The 26,170-nt window shown below is 43.9% G+C and overlaps 1 protein-coding gene and 1 long non-coding RNA gene across 2 annotated transcripts in view; one reads left to right on the top strand and one right to left on the bottom strand.

Moving 5' to 3' along the window:
- Positions 1–4,069: 4,069 nt before the first annotated feature.
- On the top strand, positions 4,070–13,103 carry Lyzl4 (lysozyme like 4). The gene is made up of 4 exons (XM_020186573.2): positions 4,070–4,208; positions 4,325–4,474; positions 7,712–7,790; positions 12,584–13,103. The coding sequence occupies exons 1-4, from the start codon at positions 4,070–4,072 to the stop codon at positions 12,651–12,653; spliced, it is 438 nt and encodes a 145-aa protein (XP_020042162.1). The 3' UTR covers positions 12,654–13,103.
- Positions 10,267–26,170, bottom strand: part of LOC141418538 (uncharacterized) — a 64,953-nt gene continuing 49,049 nt past the window's right edge. The window contains exon 3 of the long non-coding RNA XR_012443167.1: positions 10,267–10,760. This is a non-coding gene — a long non-coding RNA (uncharacterized lncRNA). The remainder of the gene's footprint in view (positions 10,761–26,170) is intronic.

Below are 26,170 nucleotides of genomic sequence, written 5' to 3'. Positions count from 1 at the left end.
CAGAGGAATGCTGTGGCTGGCACAGTACTGGATCCCCAAAGCCATCTCTGGCTTTTACAGAGATGACAAAGGTCAAGGGACTTGAAATGAAGAAATTACCCTGCAATCTGGGTAGACCAGTTTGGTGAAAAGAGTTCTTTTTAAGTGTAAGAGAAGACAGAAGAATCGTCCAGAGACCCAAGGATGGAAGAAGATGGAAGGATTGATTCATGCATGGGAGGGTTTTGACCCATCCTTGCTGGCTTTAAAGAGAGAGGAAAGGGAGCAGAGCCAGGAAGTGCAGACAACCTTCATCAACTGGCACTGGCCCACAGCTGACAGCCAGCAAGCAAATGGGCCGTCCCAGTCCTACAGCTACAAAGAACTGCATTCTGCCAACAGCCCAAGTGAACAGGGAGTGGCTCCTTCCTTTGAACCCCAGAAAGCATCCCAGCCCTGCTAACACCTTGATTTTAGCCCTGAGAGACCTATTTTGGAAATTTGTGTGCGGAATGGTGGCATGTACCTATAATTCCAGCACTAGGGAGATGGAGGCAAGAACAGAGACTAAGGACAGCCCAGGCTCCATAACCTGCCTCAAACAAACAAAATAATAAATTGTGTTGTTTCAGACTCTTAGTGGTAACTTGTTACAGCAGCAGTAGAAAGCTAATACAGATGGCATGGTAACAGACTCCTCCTCTTTCAGAATACTCTGGTTCACAGAAACCGATGTCATAGAAAGAAGATTCTAGAAGAGTTAGTTGCGGAGGACCAGTGGTTTAGAAGCTGTTGGGTGAAGGAGATAGGTTATTAAGGAAGAGGCATCTGAAGAATCCAGGGAGCCAAGCGTAGGTAGAGCACCTGTCCTGCCACAAACGTTGAGTACCACAGAACTTCAGAAGCTTTGGTGGGCAACTAAGTGAGTATATGGTGGGCAGTAGCTGGGAGGGGCAGGATGATGCCCAATTGCTGGAGAACTTGTCAGCAAATTCACTTATCGCTCATCTGTGACAATTTTGTTTGGAAGAGTGGGTTTGTTTATTCACTCAACAACAACAACAAATCACTGACTACCTACTGTGCACAGAGGATCTGTAATGGGCTGTATCTTCTTTGAGGTGGTGAGCCCATCCTGGTGGAGACCACCACAAGAAAGAGCAAGCTATGTGGTGGTTAAAGAAACCATGTCCCAGGCAGAAGAAGCGACTGGTGCAAAGTGCGTTTGGTAGGAAAGAGATTGTTCAATGAAAGGAAAGGCAGTGGTGAGGGCAAACTGGAGCGGTGGAATCACACTTCAGACGTGCTCAGGGGCTGGACCAGAAGGGAACTTGCCAGGTAGAAGATTTTGGACCCTATTTAAAGAACAAGGGAGAACCCCCTGGAGAGGAGAGATATGATCAGACATGTATTTTTGGCAGTACTTACTGAGGTTTGAACTCAGGGCCTCACACTTGCTAGGCAGGCTCTCTACCATTTGAGCCCTGCCCCCAGCCTCAGGCATGTGTTTCTAAAAAGGCCTTTTATGCTGCTGTGTGGGGAATGGGTCTGGGGAAACAGATGAGAATGTAGTCAGCATCCTCTAATTAGTTACAGGCGGGGATGCCTGGGCCAGGATGGTGGCAGATGGGATGATGAGAGGTCCGGAGGGTTTGGAAGAACAGCAACAGGGCTTGCTGTTGAACTGGCTGCAGGTGAAGAGGGGAGAGAGAGGACTCAATATACCTTTTGTAAGCTGCGATGGGCCTGCCCCCTGAGAGACAGACGTGCTTAAGAATGTTGTTGAGAAATGTTAACACAGACTTCCCTTTATGCACAGAAATCCAGTTATTAATTAGGACCCAGGATGGGTACAACCAGGGCTCATAGAAAGCAAATGTCATCAGGATATCTGATGCTCTGTATATCTAACTCATTTGCTCTTCAATACAAGTAGGCAAGAACCATTTTAATTTCTGCTCTGGATGAGGAAACTGAGACTCAGAGAGGTTGAGGAACTTGTCCAAGTTCCTCGATCAAGTTACTGGGATCACTGCTGGGGCCTCTGAGCCCCTGAGGGGTAAAGCTGGGATTTGAATCAAGCAATCTGAGTGCCAAAGCTGGTTTTAATTTTCCTATACTGGGGTTTGAACTCAGGGCCTTGTGCTTGCTAGGCAGCTGCTCTACCACTTGAGCCATACCCCAGAAATTTTTGCTTTAGTTATTTTTCAGGTAGCGTCTTTTGTGTTTGCCGGGAGCTGTCTTAGAACTGTGATCCCCTTGATCTCTGCCTCTTTAGTAGCTGGGATTACAGACATGAGCCACCATGCCCAGCTCTGAGCTCTTAAATGCCTGCAGCTAGTAATACAGTTTGAGGCTTTAAAAAAATGTTTGTAAATGCCATTCTTCTAATTCATGAATATTCTTATTTCTAACTTGTGCCCAACTTAGACCTTTAGTCTAGGTCATTGGTTCTCAACAGGAAGCAATTTTGTTTCCCAGAGGACAGTGTATTTGTCACAACAGAAGGGGTGGAACCATTGGCATTTAGATGCCAGGTGTGCTCCTACAGATTTCCAGGGCATAGAACGACGCCCAGGACAAGAAATTTTCTACCACGTTCCATGTCTGAGAACGCTAGTGTAGGTAGATCTGACCTGAGGACGTGAACCCATGTGGGAATGGTGGTTCTCAGGAGTTTGCAACTTGACTGTCCATTGGTGTCATTGAGCAGAGTGTTGAGGGCTGTGGGGGCATGCCAGGAAGAAGATGCATCTTGATTTCCAATTGCATCTCCTCATTTGAGGGATGGGACCTAGCTCACCACAGGACAGTCACTCTCTCAGTGTCATGGAAGAGACTCTGAGGACAGAGGCTCAGAGGGGGAAAGGAACTTTCATGGAGGATTCATCAGGTTTCAGGGAGTTGCAACAGGTGGAGACCTGAAGGCAGACAACATTTGAGTGGGGAAAGACACAGTAGGGCCATGTGGATGGAGAAGACCCATGCATGAGGGAACCAACATAAGACTTAGCAGGTCACATGGGTGCTGGGGGGTGGCATGGGGAGATGTAGAGAGGTCCAGAGAAGGAGCACTGTGAGAATTCTGAGTTGACCAGATGGAGGGTGGGCAGGGTAAAGCTGGGTCATGGAAGGCTTGGAAAACCAAGTGTGTGGTGTAGGCTTGCTGTGGAAAGGAATAGAGAACTAGCAGTGTTCTCAAAGTGACATTTTGTACAGGTTTCACGGACATTCCTCAGTTGTATGGAAGAAAATGCCAGTAGCATAAGTTGACCTGGAGGGGTAGAGATCAGAAGATGGGGCTGTGACTTGGCTTGCAGTGATGAAGTGACAGGTTTAGGTGGTGGCAGCAGAAACAGACACGGAAAAGTCAAGAGTCAATTGCCTGAGCATCTCACAGGAGATGAGGAAGCAAAGTCATTGTGAGGCCACAGACTCCTCTGCTGCTGTCCAGCTACTAGGGGGCAGGTCTGGGCTGGATCTGGGGGTGTCTCCTTGTGTGGACAGCCACAGAGAAGCTCAGTGGAGCTTGGAGTGTAGAAAATTTGGGAATGAGACTGTGTGAAGGGTCGGACCACAATTCGGAACACATTCTAGGCTAAATTCAATATGGCAGAAGTGGTTATACTCTAATGGTGGGACCATGATGAACTTTCCTTCGTTCTCTTTTCCAAAATGTATTTAATGAATAAGTTCTAGCTCACAATAAAGGTGAAGAAAGAACTTGGATGTACGTGTCTATAGTTGGAGTGAAATGAGCAAGATGAAACCAGTGGGGTTTTCTGGAAGAACAAAGAATTGGGGTGTGTTGGTGGGGGAGGACTTCAAGAGTGCAGTTTTTTTAGAAAAGAAGAGGTCAGGGTAAAGAACAGAGGTGGGGCCTCAGGTGCCCTAGGTTGGTAGTGCCCTGAGGCTGAGAGTCAGGTAGAAGAAGTATAATGGGTAGCCTGAGGCTCTGTTTCTAAACGCACTGCATTGCACCCCACCCAGTGCCCCTTTTTCTCTTGAGTAGACCAGTGTCCCTGTGGTCTTGGTAGGAATTGTCTACTCACCTGCTGACTATTGTCCTGAGTTTCCAGAAGCCTGCAGAATGAAGGCGTCCATGATGCTCTCCCTCATTGGCTACCTGGTGGTTCCAAGTGATACTTACATCCTGGGGCGCTGCACAGTGGCCAAGAAGCTGTACGACGGAGGCCTGAGTTATTTTGAAGGCTACAGCCTTGAAAACTGTGAGTAGAATTGCCCTTCCCCTGGCCTTTCTTTCCTTACCTCCTTCCCCTCCATCCCCTGCCCGGCAAGCTCAGTCCAGCTTTTCTCAGACCACGCACCTCCTGTTCCACCTTAGGGGTGTGCCTGGCTTATTTTGAGAGCAAGTTCAATCCCTCTGCTGTCTACGAGAACATGCAGCGTGGCTACACTGGCTACGGCCTCTTTCAGATTCGTGACAGTGACTGGTGCGATCATGGCATGAACCTCTGCGCTGTGTCCTGCTCTGGTAGGTCCCTTCCTTTTGCTCCATGTGGGGGACTGGAGGCTACAGGGCCTACCTTCCATGGCCACAGCCATGGAGCAGGCAGGAGGGAGCTGGGCTGAGGTCTACCCAGTGCTGCACTGCCAGGGTGGACAGTGAGAAGGCTCTGTGGTGAGCACAGATCACTGGCCTGGGAGGGAGTGATGGAGGCCCACGTCCAGACAGATGCGCAAAGTGCTAGGATGCTGGGGAAGGAGCCTTAAGAGAGGAAGGAGAGGGCTACCTTTGGACCTGATGTCACCCATGCTTGGCCACCACTTCCTTCCTCAAGGGGACACACACTGCTACTGTGAAAGACAGAGGTAGTGGCAGGGAGGAGACAGCTGGCCATCTCCAGGGGAGCTTGCCTTTTAGGAGGTCCTGAGTACCTGTGATCAGGAGGAGACTGTCTTCCGGAATCCACTCATTCGTTCTTTGAGCATTTATTAAGCACCCACTGATACTAGGCCTGGGGAAACTGCCATCCTAGTGCATGCTGACTGCCTAAGCCCTTTCAGGTATTAATTTACTCAGTACCCACATGAACCCCCATAAGAAGGGTTCTGGGATTACCCCCATTCTGTACATAAGGAAACTGAGACCCAGATAGAGCAAGGCTCACACACAGTTGGTAAGTCATAGAGTTGGGAGGAAGATCCAGATGGTAGGTTGGCCCCATGGTTGGCCTTGGGGATTCACAGAGGAGTGAGACAGTTCCTGGCTTCAAGGGAAAAGCAGGGTTGCAAAGTAGGAGGAGAGGACAGGGAACCAGGGTAATCCTAGCTGTTTCTCTTGGGAGCTTGTGCCAGCCTCATCCTTGGAGTTTCCTCATCTGTGAAACAGGGACACGAACTACTTCTCAGGGTTGCTGAGGACACCAAGTGGGATAAGGTGTGTAAAATGCTGTGTCAGCCACAGTGACACGGTCTAGTTGGAGGGAGATGTACACATTAAAAGCATAATTTACTGTGATGAACTTTCAGTGTTGCCCTGGATTTCCTGGTAGCCAAGAAAAAGAAGAATGGAGAGTAGGTTCAAAATTTATATCTGATAAGAATACATACAACATATATACTATGTATTTGTAAAATGCACATAGCACATATACATATAACAGATAATGTGATGTACATATCATTTAATATATTACACAGGACATTCGTAATATAGTGCACATACACCACATAACATGTTAGACCTATGCAACGTTACACATACAATATTACATGCTCTGTGCAATAATATATAAATGTTACATACATGTTGTATGATAATGGTGTATAGATCATGTATTGTATGTTATGTGTAATATATGTTATGTGTAATGTATCATATGATGTGTATGTAAAATATAGTTACATGTAATCAGAATCTAATGGGAAAGATATACAACCTCTTATCTACTAGGTGTTGTAATGGAAATATGGTATACCTGACATCCTGAAAAGAACCCGTCCACCAGGTAAAATGTAAAAAAGGAAAAGAAAACAAATATCTTTTAAAGTATTTGGAGTTGGCAAGGAAGGAATGAAATTCCCAGAGGATAAAAAGAGGAGCAAGAATCCAGGTGAATGAGGGAGGTTGAAGCAATGATGATTGGAGTGGCCACTCTTCTCTACAGGGCAGTGCACAAGGCTCACCAGGCAGAGAGAGACTGAGCAGTGAGGAGTTACACTACAGACCTTCACAGAAAATGGAGACGGTAGAGGGCTTCTCTGTGTGGGGAAGGGATGATGGGTCTAGACCCTGTATCATAGACTCTGGGTGGTTCAGGAGGAATCCTGTGCTTTCCCTGTGTGGCAAGGTGAGGAAGGGAGAGAGCACTGGCTTTGGGGCCACACAGAATCTTGGCTCTGTCTCTTACAAGTTGTGTGATTTGAGCCTTGGTTTTCTTATCTGTAAAATGGATGTAGAAACAACAGCTGGCTCCCTCATCAGGTTCTTACAAGTTTTCAACACAGACAGTGTGTGATGTGGTGAGGGCAGTGTCTAGTGTGCTGCCTGGTGCTTGGTGAGTTCAGTTTCTTTTGTTCAAAGAATTTATAGTTCAGCAGAATGCTTGTTTGTGTGGCTGTCTGCCTACAGCACGTAAGGACTGATCAAAGTGGATTTCATGGAGAATGGGGTACTGCCCAGTGAGTGAGGTCATCAGTGGGGGACTTTTGGGGACTACGGTGTGTAGAAGTGCATTCCAGGTTGGGATGCATGAAGTGTAGGATGAAGGGGCTTCCTGTGCCCCAAGGCAGTGGAGTGCCTGCCTCGTACATTAGTGATCACTGTCTTTGACTCCTGCCCTTGACCTGGCCTGAATGATGGGGTCATGGAGGAAAGTAATGGGGAGTAAGGTTGAGGAACAGAAAGGCATGCTGGGGCACAACTGGACTAATGCAAGGATGTGGGTTCTGTGTGCAGCCAGGGCAGGCTGGAGTAATGCTTTATGGAACAGTTATCAGACTGGCCTGGGGAAAGAGAAGATAGTGTAGGCAAGAAGGAGGGTACAGCAATAATCCCAAGTGGGACCTATTCTTTTTTTTTTGGTGGTAGTGAGGTTTGAACTCAGGGCTTTGCACTTGCTAGGCAAGCACTCTACTGCTTGACCCATGCCTCCAGCCCATGAAGTTGCAGTCTTGGGTCCACATTGTAAGAAGGGAATGGAAAGATGTGTGCACAGACTGTGAGTTCCTCAGAGGCTCTGCTGGACCCTCCCGTGTGCCATTCCCTGTGCCTGCAGCAGTTTTCCTCCTGTGCCTCCCTCAATCCTCTTGCCTTACATCCTCCAGCTGTCACTTGTCCTAGTCACACTTTCCTGACTCTTCAGTTCTGCATTCCACCATGCGCTCTCCTAATAAAGCTGCACTCCCTCATTGTGTTGAGGTCGCCTGTGACACAGCAAAGAAGGTTGCTTCCTTCCAGAATGAGGGTTTTTGGGGACAGGGGAAGGATGCATGTCCTCGCATCTCCATTGCTTCTTATAGGATGAAGACTCAATATGCACACGTGCTTTTAACAAAAAATTATTATAAAATTGTAAGAAATCCATTGATTTTCTTACAATCTTCCTACCTTCTACTGTTGCCTGAGAACACTCTAGGGATAGACTTAGTCTTGGAATAGCATGGAGGCCCCCCCTCCATGTGATTCTCTGCACCTTCCCCTTCCATGACATCACCCTATTAGCTGGCATGTGGGGGTGGGTGTCATTCCACTTTATTTTCTCCACAGCTTTACTGAACCCGGATTTAAAGGAGACAATTGAATGTGTCAAGAAAATTGTAAAACAAAAAGAAGGGATGAGAGCATGGTAAGTAACACATTTGTATTTATAGCTTCCTGCATCAACTTTAATCTTGATCTTGGTCAAATTGTGGAGACTCAAACTACTGGGCTCCTACTCCCTGGATTGACTGAAAAAGACTGGGCTCCTCCACTCTAGAGCCATAGAAGGGGAAATACTTGTCAGGTGAATTACTTTGAGTTGTACCTTGTTTTTCAGACCTTGTTTGGGATATATAGGATGTCGGGATAAATATTCTAGAAATAAATTTCTGTGTACATCTCATTATTGATTTCATATAAATTCCTACAAAGTTTTTGGATTCTTTTGAGGTTCCTGGTGCATATTGTAACATTCTTTTCCAGAAAGCTTGCACTAATTCATGTGCCTGTAATTGTTACGCTTGTGCCAATTCATTTGCATAGGTATGATAAAATGCTTATTTATCATACCTTCACCAGTCACAGAACCTTTGCCATTTGAAAGGCGAATTTCAAGTTTACCTTTTTTCTTTTTATGATGCACAATTAGGGTACTTTCTCCTATGTATGTTTTATATTGATATTCTTCTCTGATGGTTTTTTTCAAGATAGGATCTCTGCAACTATTTGCCCAGGCTGGCTTTGAACCTCGATCCTCCTTCTGATCTCTGTCTCATGATTAGCTAGGATTATCCATACGAGCACCCGACTCTTTTGTGATTTTTTTTTCTGTCCCCATCCTTTGCCTATTTTTAAATTCAAGTCATCATATTTGTTTGAAAGAGCTCTTACATATTTGCTGTATTACTGATTGCTGTTTATTTGTTGCAAAAAAACCCAACCGTATCTCTCATTTTTTCTTTAACTAGATATTTGCATAGAAAAGTCTTCTAAAACTTAAAAGTGATTGGGCCTGTGTCTGACTTCTTTCACCCAACATTCTACTTGCTCATATTGTTGTGTATAGTTGTTAAATTAATTTCTAGTTTGGCAAAGGATTTTCTCATGAACACATTTTGAATTTGGATTTTAATTTTTAGTTTCCTTGTAGTTCTGTGTTAACTTATCCATCTTCCTTTTAAAATTCAAACTATTGTGTTTTTTTTTTTTAAATCTCTCTTCTACGTTTTTTTTCCAGAGGTTGTCTGGTTATATTGTATTGAAGACATCAACTTTAAGAAACTTATTTCTAGATTGTGCATCATGTTGTTATCAAAAGACTTTCCTTATAATGCATCCTTTTCTTCTTAAAATCTTTCCCTGCAGCCACCATGTTAGTCTGTCTTCTCCAACTTTCCTTGAATACAGACAGATGTACCCATATGCAGTATTTGCCAGATAGACAGTTTATACAGATTTTTTCTTATCTCTGCTCACTGTTACTTGTAGTGATGGTCAGATCCTTTTCTCAGCTGTCCATTGGTATGCACATATTTTGTCCCAATTTCCAGTTTCGAGATTTTGCTAGTAGGACTGTCTGGTCCTATCTGACTGGCTGAACCAATCCATTCCCATCATCCCCTGCTACTACCGCCATCTATACTGCTTGCATTGTCAGTCCACTGTATTCTGTGGACATGGTACCACCACCAACTTCCACCTTCCCATGCCTTTTTTCCTGCAGTCCCACATCTCATAATTGCCTGCCTGGTTGATTCTGAGCATCATAGCCTCCAGTTTGATCTAGAAATAATGTTCTGTTTTCTTAATTCTAGACAGTACAATTTTCAGATCCTAATATTTCTGGAAATAAGATTTATTTTGCAATCAAAATGTCCTCCCTCAGCAGTTGTTTTTAAATCCTGATGTATCTTACAATAGAAGATTATCTCACAATAGAGGAACTCCCTTAATGGTAACTACAATTTCTTGACTACTTTAGCATGTAGGCTTTGTTTGTTTAATGCATATCATAATTTAATTCTCACCGTAGTGAGTAAAAATTAGGAAACCAGGGCACAGAGAGGGAGGATAACTTCTCCATGGTCACAGCAGTAGGACCAATCCTGGGACTATGCTATTCCAATCCTCATTGTCCACAAGCCTCTCAAACAGATGGGGGGTGATAGGTATAGGAGGTTTGTGTTCTGCTCATGTGAAAGCAACCAAGAATGGTTGTCCACTGCTCCTGTGGGTACAGACCAGAATTCCTGAGAAGGATCAGGTGTGGGGAGGTAGCAGATCTGAAGATAGACTTGCTGTGCTGGAGACTGGGAGGTGTTTCTTCCAGAACCTGTGGGTCCTATAGGTAACAGACACCTTGTCCTGAATCTGACATGGAGGAGATGTCAATATCAAATGTCAATCCTTTTTTTCTGTGTCTTCAAGGTATTTCCGAACTGAATTCAAAGATTTTGTTTACTTTTCTTGTGTCTAGCTCTGCATTTGGCTCATAAAGGGAGCCTACTAGATGTTCACTAAGAAACTGAGACAGCATCCGGGCCACCACCCAGAAGCATTCCAGTATTTTCATTTTTAATTAATTAATTATTTTAAAAATTAAAATAAAACTTTTCCCATTTTTTGGGCACCCTCCTCAAGCTCACCAATATTAATATGTCTTATAAATTAGGGAAAAATACATGCACAAATATTTAAAAACACACAGAGAATCCCAAAGTACACACTGACATGTACCCTGCTCTTTTTCATTTATTAGTAGAGCTGGCGAATCCTGGCACATCCTTAAAGATCTGTCTGGTTCCCCGCTGTAGGGACGCTGCAGGCCATTGTATGCCCGTTCTTTCATGTCCTCTATCCAAAGACATTTAGCTTGTTTCCATTTTACTGTTGCTGCTGCTGCTTCAAGGAATTCTACTGTATGTATCAGGCTTTTAGGATTTTGGTGTTCTTTCAGACGCATCCTTAGGGAAATCTCTTGCAGGGGATTTGCTGGCACTATTTGGTGCATTTAAAAGTTGGAGATATTTTTCTAAATTGGTCTTCTGGAAAAGAGGCGACTCCTGTCACACGCCATGAGGGACCTTTCATTTCCTCTGCTCAGCAGCCTGGAAATCTGCAAAAACACACAGAATCTGGGGAAATGGAGAAGTATAAGAGGATACTATTTTGTTTTGCCTTGCATTTTTAAGCTACAAACATGGTTTTTGGCCAATTTTCTGTGACTTACTTGTTCATATTCTTAGCCCATTTTCCTATTGGTTGATAATGTTTTCTTCTTGTTAAATTTTTACATGCTCTATATATACTAGGATGATTGGACCTTTGTCTAGCACATCTGTGAGAGTTATTTTTCAAGTTTGTTATTTGTATTTATTTTAATTTATTGTATTTTCATCTTAGATGAGTTTCGTGTTTCACAAAATCATATGTCTCAATCTTTTCTTTTGTGCCCTCTGGGTTTATATGAAATTGTCTTAGAAAAGTCTCTCCTACTTGAGATTATGAAGAAATTTAGCCATGTTTTCTTATATATCAGACTAGCACTGGCACAAGATAAGCTTTATATTAAGTTTTTGTTAAATAGATTTTAAAAATAGAATTGTTACACTTTTTTGGGTTTGTGCTTAAACTTTGAACCCTCTTGGAATTTCTTTTGGTAGGAAAAGTGAGTTAGGTGTTGCAAACGTTCATATTTTTCAAATGACTAGTCATAGGTCTCAATACCATCTATTCATTTATTCACTTTCACCACTAGCTGAATGGATGGCATATTAAAGTGGCAATCTCCTCTCATAAATGTTAACTGTCTTCAGAGCACTTGAAATGGCTTTCACCCATGCTCTGGACTTTGCAATTAATTAACAAGCTTGGCTGACCCTCTGGGGTCAGCATTAATGAACGATAGTCATCGTTGCCGCATGGCACTATGTAGAGATTGCAGGGCAAGCTGATTAGGCCTTCTGCTTGTTCTAATTCCCAGTGACCTGAGCTATTAGTAAGTTAACAGGCAGCCATGTCTTTCCCAAAGCCCAGATTGAGCAGCTCTGCAGGGCTGGGTGGACAGGGAAGGGGAAGACTAAAACCCCACAGCCACCAGGAGTCTCTCCTACATTGTCTGTGATTCTGAAACTATGGATGTGTGTGTATTTGCTGCTTCTTTCTATTTATGAGGAGCCAGGGAACCATAGGTCCTCCTCCTACTGTGGGATCCCCCAACCCTGGAAGACCCAGGGAGGCCAGTCTGCCTGAGGTCTGGGCCTGCAGCTGGCCTGGTGCCTGAGAGTGGGGATAGGACCTGAGTCTGGGTGCTGGTACAGGAACTGGGAATAGGGGAATCATTTTTAGGAGTACCAGGAGAAAAGGTTAGAGAAAGTCGGTCTGCTGACAGAGGGGGGTTGAGGAGTTGCAAGGAGTTGCATAAGGTGAGAGGAGAAGCAGGTGCATGGAAAGGAGAAAGGGGTCCTGGCCCAGGGGGCAGGGTCTTCCAAGGACACACCATATGACCCTGAGCAAGTCACAAAACTCCCAAACTCACTTCAGAGAAGCAATAATACTTTGCAGGGTTGGGGAGAATTTCATAGTTCACAGTTCAGCATCCAGAAACTGGGTGGAGTTTGTGTGTGTGGCGGGGGTGGTGCAGGCACCAGGATAGAGAGAGCACAGCATTCATGCCAGGGTGTGATGCTGACATGTTCAAAAGTCTGCAGATGTGTGCCCACAGCAGGGTGACAGACTTGAATGCTCTGGAGCCAGGCAGGGGGCCTGGATGGGCTGCCTAGGCTGTGGAGCCCCCCGGGGAGTGTGTGTGTGTGTGCGTGCGTGTGTGTGTGTGTGTGTGTGTGTGTGTGTGTGTGTGTGTGAGATGTGTGTGTGGGGGGGCTTTGTTCTAACTTTAAGTAGCCTCCTGACCACTCTTTCTAACATTCCCCTCTGCAGGCCCACCTGGTCCCAGAACTGCCAGCTGTCTGACTCGCTGGCTCGTTGGCTGGATGGCTGCAAGCTGTAGCTACCCGAGAGGCCAGTTGTGTCTTATGACTGAAGATGTATTTCCTTTTGATACTTCATTCAATCCTGCTTTATTTCATTGCTTTGTTGCTCCAGATGGAAAAGGACAAAATTTGTTTCATATAGGGGTGGAGGGTGCAGAATAAACCAAGCTAGTTACAAGATCTCTGCCTGTGTTTATTATATTATGATGACAATTAATTATCATTTCATAATTTGCCATTATTGGATCTCAGGAAGGATTTGAAGGAAGGAAATTAGGTGGTAAACAAGATGTGTGGGTGAAAGTCAACACTGAAGAGGGGAAGGAGGACAAGACACAAGGTAAACACAGAGGAGTCCTAAGGGGGAAGAAAAACTGGGGCAAGCAGGTCTTCCTGTCCCAAGGAGCAGCCATGCTGGGACATACAGGTGCAAGCAAGGAGACCACACTGTCGTGTTTGCACTTCTACAGAGACAAGTGACTGTTCTTATAAAAAGTTAAGTTTCTAGCCAGGCACTGATGCCTCACACCTGTAATCCTAACTACTCAGGAGGCAGAGATAAGGACGAATGTGGTTCAAAGCCAGCCTGGGTAAACAGTTTGCAAGACCCTATCTAGACAACACCCAATGCAAAACAGGGCTGGTGGAGTGGCTCAAGTGGTAGAGTGCCTGCTTAGCAACTGTGGGGTCCTGAGTTCAAATCCCAGTACCACGAAAATTAAGTTTCTAAAAATTATAACACAGCAAAAAAATGCAGAAACACTACAAGGTAGAAAAGTCCTCCCATGATTTCAACACTCAAGGACAGTCATTGTTAGTGGTTGTGTTTTCTTCTGGTCCTTTCTCTACATAGGGATTTTATTCTTTTTCAACACTGCTGTAGATAGTTTGTCCCCAGCATTTTAGAAAGCAAACAGACTAATAAAGTTTTCCCCATGTGTATTTCAATTGTCAACAGAAAAAAGATGTTTTGGAAGCTTAGTGGCTCCTTCTGGGGGATGGCAGGTGTGAATCCGGGCCTCCTGGACACACCTGCCTCAGACCTGGTAGGTGTAGCAGCTGCAGATGTGTCAGCTCATCGAGAGTCGGCCCTTCTATGGGACCCAAGGGTTTGGAAAACATGGCCCTTAGCCTTTCAGCCCTGGTACAAGAAGGAAAGAACCAGAGTGCCACTGAGAGAGAGGGTCTGTGGCAGCTGCTTCCGCACCACAGTGAGGGTTCTTTACAGTGAGGACACAGTGCTGGTTATTTTTTCTAGGGTCTCACGTTTTGGCTCAGAGCCAGACTCAGACAGCAGTCATCCTCCCTATACCTACCATGCAGCTGAGATCACAGATGTGTACCACCATGCTCAACTTATGAATGAGATGGGGTCTCACTAACTTTTTTCCCAGGCTGGTCTTAAACTGCAGTTCTCCTGATCTCTGCCTTTCAAGTAGCTGAGATTACAGGTGTGAACTACTGTACCTGGTCCATTTTTTAAATCACACAATAATATATATTAAATGAAGAAAACTTGGAGTCATAAAGAAGGGAATTAAAGATACTCACCATCCCCCCACCCAGGACAGAGGTTTTCAGCATTGTTATGTCATCAGTGCTGAGAGAAGCCTGACTTGGACATGACCGGAGGGGACATTTCGTATGTATCCTTCCCTACTTTGGAGTGTGTGCATTCATGCGTGCTGACATTTTCCTCCCTTCAAGCATGAACTACAGTTTTATATCTTGCTTTTTTTTTTCACTTAATATTTTGTGGCTTAATATTTCCAGGTTGGCAACAGGGATCCCAGCATCAGCTTTCTGTATCTTTTTTTATTTTGGCAGCATTGGGGTTTGAACTCAGGGTCTCACGCCAGTACCATTTTTAATGACCATGTAGTTTCCCATTTCCTGAACAAACAATAATGTATATAACCCTTTATTGCTATTCTTTTCAATCTAGAGATAAAGAATATAAGTGTTTGAAACAGCGGCCACCTTAAAAGCAGGCAGGACCCAAGCAAATCTGCTCTTCTTTTCCTTTGCAACTTGATCACTTCCAGAAAGGAGAAGAAATGGCTATAAGTCAGAATTGCGGGAGCAGAACTTTAACTCAAGCCCCGTAATGATGAATCAGCTTGATTGCATGGTTCTGTGTGCCTTATCCTCCTCTCTAAAGGAAAGAGTATCAGGCATTTCCCAACCACAAGGCATGAATCATATAGTGAAATACCTGATGACAGTGGCACTTGTTGATGGCATCAGTGAGAAGATTTTGAGACCTTAGAAAAATTTCTGTATTGAACTCGGACCCTGCACTGTTTTCAAGGGTGGGCCCGAGGGTGTTAATGCTTCAGATCGCAGCCCAACTTTAATCCAGACATTAATGACCACCCACAATTGATTAAAACACTATCATCTCAAGTGCCCAGCACAGCGTGCTGCCGCCTCCTTCCAGTCCATTACTTCTGCTGCTGTTCATCACTCTCTAATGGCCACTTGTGTCAACAAGGGCGTGCGACTCAAGGACAAAGCAAATGTTAATGTATTGATTGGAACTGCCTCTCTAGGGTTTCCCAACATTAGCAACTGGTTTGCCGCACTCAGGTGCACTGATAATGGACATGACAATGGGCACTAATCCTGGGGCCAGATCTCCTTGGTTGGTTTGCGATGATTAAAGCTAGATTAGGGAATCAGAAGTCAGTGATTCCTGTGATTATTACTTCTATTACCAGCAGCTACCTTATTCATTCTAGTTTTACAAATATTGTACACAGTATTTCTGAACCTTGCAAAACATTGAGGTAGATCTGAATTATAACCGCACTATAGGTGGGGAAACTGAGCCTTGGAGGGGCTAAATAACTTTAGTCTAATAAGTGACAGGTGCAATGAGTATCTTCTCAAAGCCTGTAGCCCCCACACATTGCCCCTCCCCCAAGCACTGCATTGGTATCAACTTTTTATTCCATCCACTGGCTGGGAAATTAGGTCTCTGGCTTTTTAATTAATAAGTTGCAGTGGAGAAGTGGTGGGTAATTGGTGCAGGACAATGGGTCATTGTCATGGTGCCCAGTGGCAAGGCTAGGAAATTGGGAGAACTTTCTCAATGGTGCAACAGAAATTGTGAGAGGATGGTGTATTGATCTGCAGAAATCCTACACTTCTGCCATGAAAAAAATCACCCAGGTGGCTATTAAAATGCGGATTCCTGGGCCATGTCTGTAGCTATTGAATCTGTATCTCCAGGAGCAGGGCCCGGAAATCTGAATTTTTAAGTGTCACTGGGTAAGTCTGATCTTTGGGAGAATGGGAGGAACTGGTTAGTCAAAGACCACAAGCGTGGGAAGAGACAGAGTCCCAGGGATCAGCCTGGCTAAGTCACTTATTACCGAACCTCTTAACTCTTTGAATGTCATTTTTCCTATCTTTAGACTGAAATGAATGTCCCTGGCTAGACTGGCCACCTGGGAGGATGCTAAAGGGGCAGCAGTGAAGCCACGGGGGTTTCTGATTCCTGAGTCCTTTACCTACTTCCCAGAGGCATGGGAACTTTATAAGTAAAATTGCTGTTACAGATCTTCCAGAAAGAGGGCCTGGGGTGGTGAGCATGTATGCGTATGTGTGTGCGCGTGTGTGTACATGCACACACATGTGAACTAATGTCTGGTGCATCCTGCGGTGTAGCCTGGCCATGTGAGTTACTGGAGTACAAAGATTGTATCCCACTTCCCTCAGGACACTGCTTTCCAGAATTCCTGGTAAGGGTTGGCTGGTGTTTGCTTTTGAGTCTCAAATTCTACATTCTTCTGGGGCTAGAAGTGAGCCAGGCAGCTTGGACTGGTCAGCTCTTCTTTCTTCCCTAAAGTTCCCTATCTCCTTAAAACCTCCTCCATTCTCCTGATCCTGCCCCCCACTCACTGAAGATTGGGCTCCTGACTCATGGTTTATCAGTACCACTATGGTCATTGCTCTTGGTGGCTTGAGTATTTCTGTAGACAAGCCACCAGCACCTGGCATCTCCTTTGCTCAAGGCCATCACCCACTTGATCTTACTTCTGCTTCATTTCAGCCATACTCCCAAGGCCATTCCTAAGCCTGGTCACCACCATGAACCCCAATGTCTTCAAAAGCACGCTACTCTTTGAACACCACCTCGTATCATTCCACTGCATTCCTTGAAGAGTTCTCTAACTTCTATTCTTTGACTCCACTGGGATCTCCAAGGTTTGACCCCATCACCCTGCACCTCCCTCATATTCTCACATCTCCCCTGCCCTGGCTTGAGCTCCAGAGCCACCGTCATAGCAGTGTTGTGTCACCCTCATCCCCTTTGCTCCTCTCTTTCCTCTGACATACTCACCTGGCTCCCCACATCCATTCAAACTCAACTCTCTTCCTACTCTGATTTGTACCCAAGTCGAATAAAATCCTCACAAAACCATGTTGACAGGTGTCACTTTAAGTTCTTGATAATCATTGTCAAGGGGGACATTACATTTACAGTCTCTTAGATAACCACTTCCCACTTTCTCCTCTCACTTTAAATCTCCAACACCTCCTCCCTCAGCCGCCCTCTTAGCTGCTGCTGTGGCTTTGTATATCACTGAGGAAACAGAAGTCATCAGATAAGACCATCTGCAGGCTCCTGTCACCACCCCTGTCCACCTACACACCCTGCCTCTGTTGTTCCAGACAGATTGTTGATGCTCTTGGCTAAGGCCTCTCTACCTGTCCCCTACCCTGGCCCCTCTTGCTTACTCTCAGGCTTTCCAAGAGACAAGACCTGTCCCCCCGCCCCACATTTTCTCTCTTTGCTTGCATGATCAAAAAACATGTTGCAATAGCTCCCATTCAAAAAAACATCTCTGTGGGTCCCTAATTTTCTGGCACAATATTTGCTCAAAGGAATTGCCCAAGTTCCCTCTCTGCCTTACCTGCCCTTCTCTCTCACACCCATCTCCTTGGAAGCATATGTATTGCAGTCATCGACAATCTCCATATTACCAAATCCTCTGGTCATTTCTCAGTGCCCTCTTCCTCTGAGGAGCATTTGACAAGGTTGATCTCTCTCTCCTTAAATCACTTAAATCACTGTCTTTTGGGACTCCATCCATTCCTGGGGTTTCTCTCTTGCCCTAGTCACTACTCTGTCACCTCCTTTGTTGGTGTCCCCTCCTCTTCCTGGTCAATGATAGGAGAACCTGGGCTTAGTCTGACCTCTTTTCTGTTTTCATCTACTCTTAAAACTTTAAATAACATTGATATCTTTATGAATTCTAAATATGTATTTCCTCCCCAATAATTCCCTCACACTCCAAATTCACATGCAAAAATACTTGTTCTAGCCAAGCATGGTGGTGCACACTTGCAATGCCAGCTAGTAGGGAAAAGGAGGTAGGAGGATCACCATCCAAGGCCAGTCCAGGCAAAAGCACAAGATCCTATCTGAAAAACAGACAAGAAAGCAAAAGGACTGGAGGTGTGGCTCAAGTGGTAGAGAGCTTGCCTCACAAGCTCGAGGCCCTGAGTTCAATCCCTAGCACAACAAAAACCTAAAAGTAAATAAAAACGAAACAATGACAAAGCCTTGTTCTATACTCCCTGGATATCTGTACAGATAGTACAGCAGCAGAAGAAACCAGAGTAGAATTCAGAGAGTCCAGAGATCCCAGGCACAGACTTCTTTGTCTTCCCATTGCCAGATCACACAGGATGTGCCTTGTCTCTGGTCTCATACCTACCCAGGTAGTGAAGCACTTTTTTTTTTCCTTTTTCTTTTATTATTCATATGTGCATACAAGGCTTGGTTCATTTCTCCCCCCTGCCCCCACCCCCTCCCTTACCACCCACTCCGCCCCCTCCCTCTCCCCCCGCCCCTCAATACCCAGCAGAAACTATTTTGCCCTTATTTCTAATTTTGTTGTAGAGAGAGTATAAGCAATAACAGGAAGGGACAAGGGTGTTTGCTGGTTGAGATAAGGCTAGCTATACAGGGTGAAGCACCTTTTTAACAAAGATCCTGGTCATGGTGAAGGTACCTTAAAATGAGCTCGTCACATAAGCATGCTGAAGCTCTGACCTGCCTTAACCATTGAAACCTTTCTCTGAGATGCTACCCAAACCAGGTGCCAACTACCAATCAAGTTATTTTACTTGAAGTTAAAGTAGACAGGCTGATTCATCTCATTCCAAAGCAACCCAAGGGGCAGAGCATCACTGCTCTTTAGTTAATCCAGCCCGTGGGCTCCCAGGGCACCGAGCTGTGACTCTCCTATGGGAGCTGTCTGGAGGCTCCATGGAATTCATTGCCAGCAAATTGACAGAAGAACTAAAGGAGCAACAGCCAGCTCCAGGGTTTACCATGGTGGCCATGCTGCAAGGAGTCAGGGAGCTGCTGTTGCTTCCAGGATATGAAGAACACTGTGTTTTCCTTGGTAGATTTTTTGGTTTTTTTGCTTGAAAAGAAACAAAAAAGATTACAAATCTTTAAAAAGATCCAGTTCAATTAGGTTAATTCATTAAGTACTTAAATGAAAACTTTGAAAAATTCAATGAAAACATTGAAGTTAATGCAGCTTGTTTCCTTTAAGTATTAATTTTTTCCATCAAGTTATATAAGCTCATGATATAAAAAGCATAATAGGTTTTGTTGTGGAAATCAGCACACCCTTCTCTCTCTCTCTCTCTCTCTTTCTCTCTCTCTCTTTCTCTCTCTCCTTTCAGAAAAGAAACCAGTCACTTCTTCCAGCGCTCTGAAGCACATGCTCTTATTTGCCTTTTGAGTTTGTGTGAAATTGGGGGTTGTCTGCCACTAGAAAGGTGGACGTCAACTGCCTTTTTCTCCTACCCTCCCTTGTCCTTCTGGTGTTCTCCATCTAACATGGGTTCTAGCAGTGTTTGGCCTTCATTGTGACTCTGAAGATGTATTCACAACTGAGCCACCAAGTGCTGTGTGGTTACTCCTCTTTCTTGAACAGTGTTTTCCTCTGTTGTGAATCATTATTTTTGCTTGTTTGCTTGCTTGGTTGCCTACATACTTATCACTGATTCAACCTCCAACTGTCTCTGATCTCTAATTCTCCTCCCAGGATACTCACATAATTAGCTTTCCCAATCTCCCTCCAGTGCCTTCTTACTGCTCCTGTATTCACGGTTCTCTGCACCTCATGTACACCTGTCATTCAGATTCTTTATTACTGTCACCTTTGCCTTTCTCCTGGGTTAGATCTGTTGTTTCTCAGAACCTTCTGCTCTCCTAGTTCAGTCCCTTGTTTTATTGGAATACAGCCTCCATAAGCTTTTTAAGAAAGAATACCTGGAACTCTTGGAAATGTTTGGAGAATTTGATGTCTGAAGTGTCTGTATGCCTCCCTGATATTGGTTGATATTTTGGTTGGGTGTAGAATTCTAGATTAAAACATAAATTTTCTGGAGGCAGGTGTGGTGGCACACGCCTGCAATTCCAGCTGTGTTCTTTATAGGATGAGCTTATATAACTCAATGGAATACCAATAATTAAAGGAAACAATTAAACTACATGAATTTAGATGTTTTTCACTGCAGTAAGTACTTAACAAATTAACCTAATTAAGTTGGTTCTCTCTTAGGATTTGCACAGTCTCTCTCCTCTTTTTTCAAGTAAATGAATCTCCTTCCTATAAAGGAAAGGATACTGTCCTCTCAGGAGGCTGAGGCAGAAGGGTTGAATGTTCAAGGCCAGCCTGGAATACATGGCAATACCCTGGCTTTAAAAATAAACAAAATACCCCCTCACACACACCCACACACTAACATACCTTGGGAATGTTGATCGCACTGTTTTTGGTTAGTCTGAAGCCATCTGGTTCTAGTTCTTTGTATGTGACCTGCCTTTTTTTCTGGCAGTTTGTAGGATTTCCCCAGAATTATGAAATTTCACAATGACATGCCTTATGTGGATTGCATAATAGGCTGATAATAATAGGTTTTTTCAACCTGGGGAATTCTGGGGAATTGTCTTGGGTTGTTTTGTGGGTATTTTCTTCTCTTCTGCTTTCCATTATCTTTCCTATTATTTGAGTGTTGTTCAGCTTGCATTTGTCATTCAGTTTCTCTCCATTTTCTCTTTGGCTTTTCCCTCCGCTTTCTGGGGCATTTCCTCAATGTCTCCTTTTAAACCTTCCATTGATTTTGTTTTCATTTCTACTTTCATGCTTCTTAACTTCTGAAGGCTTTCTTTCTCTTCTGAATGTTTCTTTCCTTCCCCCACCCGAAAGCACCCTGTACCAGATTTGAAGATGCAATATGTTTGTCTTCTCAGATGTCCATGGATACTTGCTTGCTAGTTTGTATTTAACAGTGGGACACTGAGCAGACAATTGGGAGCTCCAGGGTGGATTCTCGGAACAGTGGGGTCATCTGGCTGGACAATTACCTTATGTGCATCACTGATGTCGGGTCTTTGTCTGCCCTCTTAGTCTGGGCATATGTCCCAGAGATGGCTCCTGAAGCCCCTGACAGGAGTATAGAGACCTGACTTGCTGCATTTTTGGAGCCAGTTTGGGAAGAAGGTTGAGAAATGACTGGGGTATAAATAGCAATTAAACCTTTTGTTCTGAGTATGGTACACTTGTCCTAAATTGTGCCTGATATCCTCAGTTCAGAGACCCCTGGCTTGGACCTCGCTAGGGAACAGAATGATAGTTTTCTGCTACGGTGGTGAGGGGCTAGGTGTCTGGTTTTAGGACGAGGGAAAAGAGGACTGGGGTCTAGACTTTGAGCAGTGTACCCTTACTTTTACCCACTTTCCATAGTAATTGCTGCCCCTCTGCCCCTAAGGGTCACAACCCAAGCTACATCTCACTATTACAGGCCAAGAGGCAGCTGACTGGGGTCTACTATGTAAGTCAGTTGCCATATATCCATCACTTTGTCACTTTCAACTTGTTGTCCAGATAGCATTCCTTCTTGTCCTTAAAAGATTATGTATTAAAAACTTCCCTTAAGCTATGATGGAGGTAGTTTAGGGAGTAAGCTCAAAGAACTGTGACCTTGGGGTTCAGTGGGTCTGGGCACTAGTTATAGCCCATTACTTACTAGCTGTGGGGGCCTCTTGGAAGCTGGTCACCTCAGTGTCCTAATGTACATAAACTGGGCAGTTAATAGGGAAATTAATATAATTAAGGTTATATGAGGATTGAGCAAGATATACCCATGTATAGTAAATGCTTAACAGTCAGTAAATTCTAGATAGTATACCTCAATAATAGCAATAATAACTTTCTAGGTGATTGGATATCAGTATGACATGTAATCTGGAATAGAATAGAAGCTTAGCAAGTGATGATTTGTCAAAGGCCGCCTCTTGCCTGAAAAAACGACTCTGTTAGACACACACGCGCACGCGCACACACACACACACACACACACTTTTATATTGTCTAGTAGGGGTTAATTTAGTGGATTCCATGAAAAAGGAATCCCTTTCTGAAACTGTTGAGCAAGGTAAGGGAGGGAGGAATGGATCAAACATTGGGACACTGCACAGCCTGACCCACAAAGCAGATCATGAATATTAGTTTTTGCTATTAGCAAAGACTTTGGCTATGCAGCATTGGGCACCTCACAGTAGGTGAGTCATCTGTATGATTCACAGGAAGTTGAAACTGTATTATTTCATTTTTTATTAAGATCTATTTTCTTATTCTTTTTCTTCTCTAGAATATAATTGGCCCACTCTGTTTTGCTACACTTGACACTTTAAAAGTTTTAAAGTGCTTGTTAGAAAACAGTGTGATCTGAGGATATGTCTTTCCTTAACAGAAAACTACAGTTTTTAGCACAGTGTGTTTTAGGATAATAAGCAAAAGGCAGAATAAATCCATCTGGGTTCTAATGCAAGCCAGTAACCAGGACTGAACCCTCAGAAAGTTTTTCCACGGAGTGTTTAGAAAGGCAAATGTAAAGAACAATTTCTATGACTACTGTTTTAGGCAAAAGAAGATTCATTTCTGTAGAACTTTGTATTCTACAGTGATCGCCCTCCACCCAGTGATGTGATACCTGACAACGAGGTCAGTAAATTGCATAAGTCTTCCCTTGAAACTTGATCTTTAAAATACTTATCATTTTCAAACTTTTTTTTTTTTTTGCCATTTCAGACAGTTTTTTACTTCCAAACACCCTCAATTTATCATCTTGGCAGTAAATTCATGCTCTTTCCAGATGTGCTATCACTTCAATGTTGGCTTTCATTTTTTCCAACTTCTCTAAAAGTTCAAAATCATGTCAGTATTAAGCCAATTGGCTTTGATCACTACACAGCCATCAAAGACTATGACCCACTCATTCCTTTATTCATTAGTTTTAAATGAAATTCTTAAATATTCTGCTAGTTTAGTTAATGGTTCTTTGCGGGGGGGCTGTCATTTACATGAACTGATATAGATTCAAATACTGGAATCTGACTGAGACAAATTCAGGATCCCAGCTCTTAGGGTTGACATTTATAAAATAAAGAGAGCAAAATAATAGTTTAACAACAAGGCAAGGTCTAACACTTGAACTCTTCCTGCCATAATGCTACTATAGACCTCAGTTTCCATGTATTTTTCTCTCCTTTGTCTGAAGGTCATCTGATCTAAGCTGGCCTCAACCAACAAGTCTTGGCTCCAGTTCACCTGGGTTTAGATCTACTCCTCTGAATTTTTAGTTCTTCTGAAACCACTACACTACTCTTAGAAGTTCCCCTACATGGCAGCAGCACAGGAAGGCAACCCCAGCCATGGAAGCATGTGACATCTGGAACATTCCAATGGCCAAAGTCAGTAACATGGCCAAACACAAAGTTGAGGGACAGAGAAGTACACAACAACCATGAGACCAAAACCAAGTCACATGATTCAGCCTATCCCCTGTGGAAGTATGGAGGGATGTGGGGATACTGGCTAACACTCAGTCTTGACTGATGCACTCCAGAAACTGCAAGAAAGAGAAAGCCTAAAATGCAGATGTTTATTCTAGTGGTTCTCAAAGTGTGGTCCATGGACCAGTATCAAAATTGGTTAGAAAGAAAATCACTGAGCCCCACCCTAGACCTTTTGAATCAGAAACTCTGAGAGTAGGGTAATCACATGTAGAGAACCCTCTGATCTGATTTGAATACAGCTAGAGTTTATGTTGAAGAGGGAACTGTTACTTAATGTGGTTCAGTTGACTACCAGCCACTCTCACCAAAGGAACTTGGTAAATACAAGGGTGGCCTAGCTCTGAGATTTCATTTATTTGATGCCTCTTTACTGAAGGCAGAAAGATCATAAGCATAAATCTGGCTTCATAATTTACAAGTCATGTCACATTGGGCAACTAACTAATACACAATTCAGTTTACTCATCCATAAAACAGGACAGTAAACATTGCCCTTCTTTGGAAAGATGCTCAGAGTACAGGCTTGGGCCCTGGCCATCACTGATGAATCCAGGATAGACATCTGGGCTGTCTTAATGTGCACAGATTGCTGTCCCAAATTATCATAGACTAAGAGGCTTAAAACATGGTATCTCACAGTAATGGAGATTGGGTAGCTCAAGATCCTGGGGATATCCAGTCCCTTGGACGTGTTATCACGTCCAATGTCTGGTGAGAGCCCACTTCCTGGTTTGTAGACGGCCACCTACTTGCTGCATTCTGGATGTTGGGGAGGGTGGGGGAGAGAGAGAGGGTATCACATTTCCTTCTTTTTAGAAGTGCTAGGATCCCATCGTAAGTGTCCTGTCTTCATAACCTAATCTAATGCAAATTACCTCCCAAAGGCCACCTCCAAATACCATAATAATGGAAAATAGAATTTCAACATATAAATTTGAATTTGAGGGGAACACAAAGATTTAATCCATAACATGACTTGGATAGGCCAATCTGATATTTTTTGAGACATTTGGGATTTTGCAATGAGAAGCTCAGGGGCTGGAAGACAACACGCCGAATGAATCTCTCTGATGGTTGAGTTCTGGTGAGAAGGGCTGTAACTCCTAATACTCACCTATTGTTTGAGGAGTTTATAACATGAACGTATGTTAAATGTTGATGTCTTTTCTTCATCTCCTGAGATGATCATGTGGTTTTTGCCCTTCATTTTGCTAATATAGTATACCACATTTATTGATTTATATATGTCAAACCATTGTTGCATCCCTGGGATAAATAACACTTGATCATGGTGAATAATCTTTTAAGTTTAATGTGCTGTTGGATTTAGTTTGCTAGTATTTGTGTTTCTCAGGGATATTAGCCTACAGTTTTCTTTTCTTGTAGCATCTTTGTCTGGCTTTGGTATCAAGGCAATATTATCCCTGATACCAAATAGTTTCAAATTCATCTTTTGAATGAATTGTTGAAAGATTTTGAAAAGGGCAGGTTTTAGTTTGTTTTGAAATATTTGGTAGAATTCAGCAATGAAAGCCTCAGGTCCTGGGCTTTTCTTTGATGGGAGACTTTTTATTTCTCATTCAATCTTTTTGCTTGTTATTGATCTGTTCAGGTTATTCAGTCTTGGCTGATTACATGTTTCTAGGAATTCATGAATTTCTTCTGAGTTTCCCAATTTGTTGGTGTGTACCTAGGTGTGATTTGGGAGCCAGGGTGACATCTCTCTGCACTTGAGTTTTCTCACTTGTCAAATGAGGAAAGAAGTAAAAAGATAGTTGTTGTAAGGCTCATGTGAGATTCAGTCTTCGTGCACAATGAGCACCTGCCAGCTGCTGTTGTTCTTGTCAGCGTGGAAATGAACTTCAGGAATGGGCTTCAAGGTTGCACAATTTAACACGTGGTATATGAGGTGGGGTGGGAAGGAATGAGGAGTCCTTGGTCCGAGCATGGGGTGCTGCCAGGGCTTTAACATGCAGAGACCAGATCATGAAGCCAGTGGTGAAGCACTTGAAAACAGATCAGCAAAATGTCAGACTATTTCAGGGGTTGAAGATCATCTATAGTCTTTAGCAAGAGCCTCAAGAAGGAGACAAGCTCCAGGTAAGTTGGACTGGTCACATAAGAGCAAAGTGACAGCAACAAAATGGATTGATCAATTGGCAAGGGACTGCCAACCCTCTGAGGCCACTGGGCATCAAACAATTGGACCTTAGTAAATTGCAGAGGCCACATTCTGGGCTGCACCTATGTGAGTGTCTTGATGGACACAGTTGGACCCTGGAATTGATGCCAGGGGAAGAAAGAGGAGACAGGAATGCTGTTTTTATGCCGTCCTTGCACCTCCTGCTGAACCTTGATGACTTTGCCACCACTGGAGTGGCTGTTGGCTCACAAGTCTTGCACCTCTGGGAACAGCTCATGAAACCTATGTGAATGAACCCTTGGGGGTAGGTCTTTCCTGTGTGCCCACACTGTTGACCATCCCTGACAGATCCAAAGCAGAACCCTATCTTGAGCACATCCACCATACTCTCTGTCCTCAAACTGAGAGACACTGACCTTGAGAAGCTGAGTCATAGCAATGCCAGTCCACTAGACAGGTTGTCAACATACTCATGGCTAAATCCACAGACCTGCCGT

Source organism: Castor canadensis, chromosome 17 (assembly GCF_047511655.1).
Source record: "Castor canadensis chromosome 17, mCasCan1.hap1v2, whole genome shotgun sequence".
Classification (NCBI taxonomy): Eukaryota; Metazoa; Chordata; class Mammalia; order Rodentia; family Castoridae; genus Castor; species Castor canadensis.
This window is presented reverse-complemented; position numbering and strand designations above follow the sequence as displayed.

Bases quoted from the DNA above. Each gene is read 5' to 3' on its own strand.
- Lyzl4 (XM_020186573.2), top strand. From the start codon at position 4,070: ATGAAGGCGTCCATGATGCTCTCCCTCATTGGCTACCTGGTGGTTCCA. The intron at 4,209-4,324 runs GTGAGTAGAATT...GTTCCACCTTAG, and splicing joins AGGCTACAGCCTTGAAAACT to GGGTGTGCCTGGCTTATTTT. The intron at 7,791-12,583 runs GTAAGTAACACA...TCCCCTCTGCAG, and splicing joins AAAGAAGGGATGAGAGCATG to GCCCACCTGGTCCCAGAACT.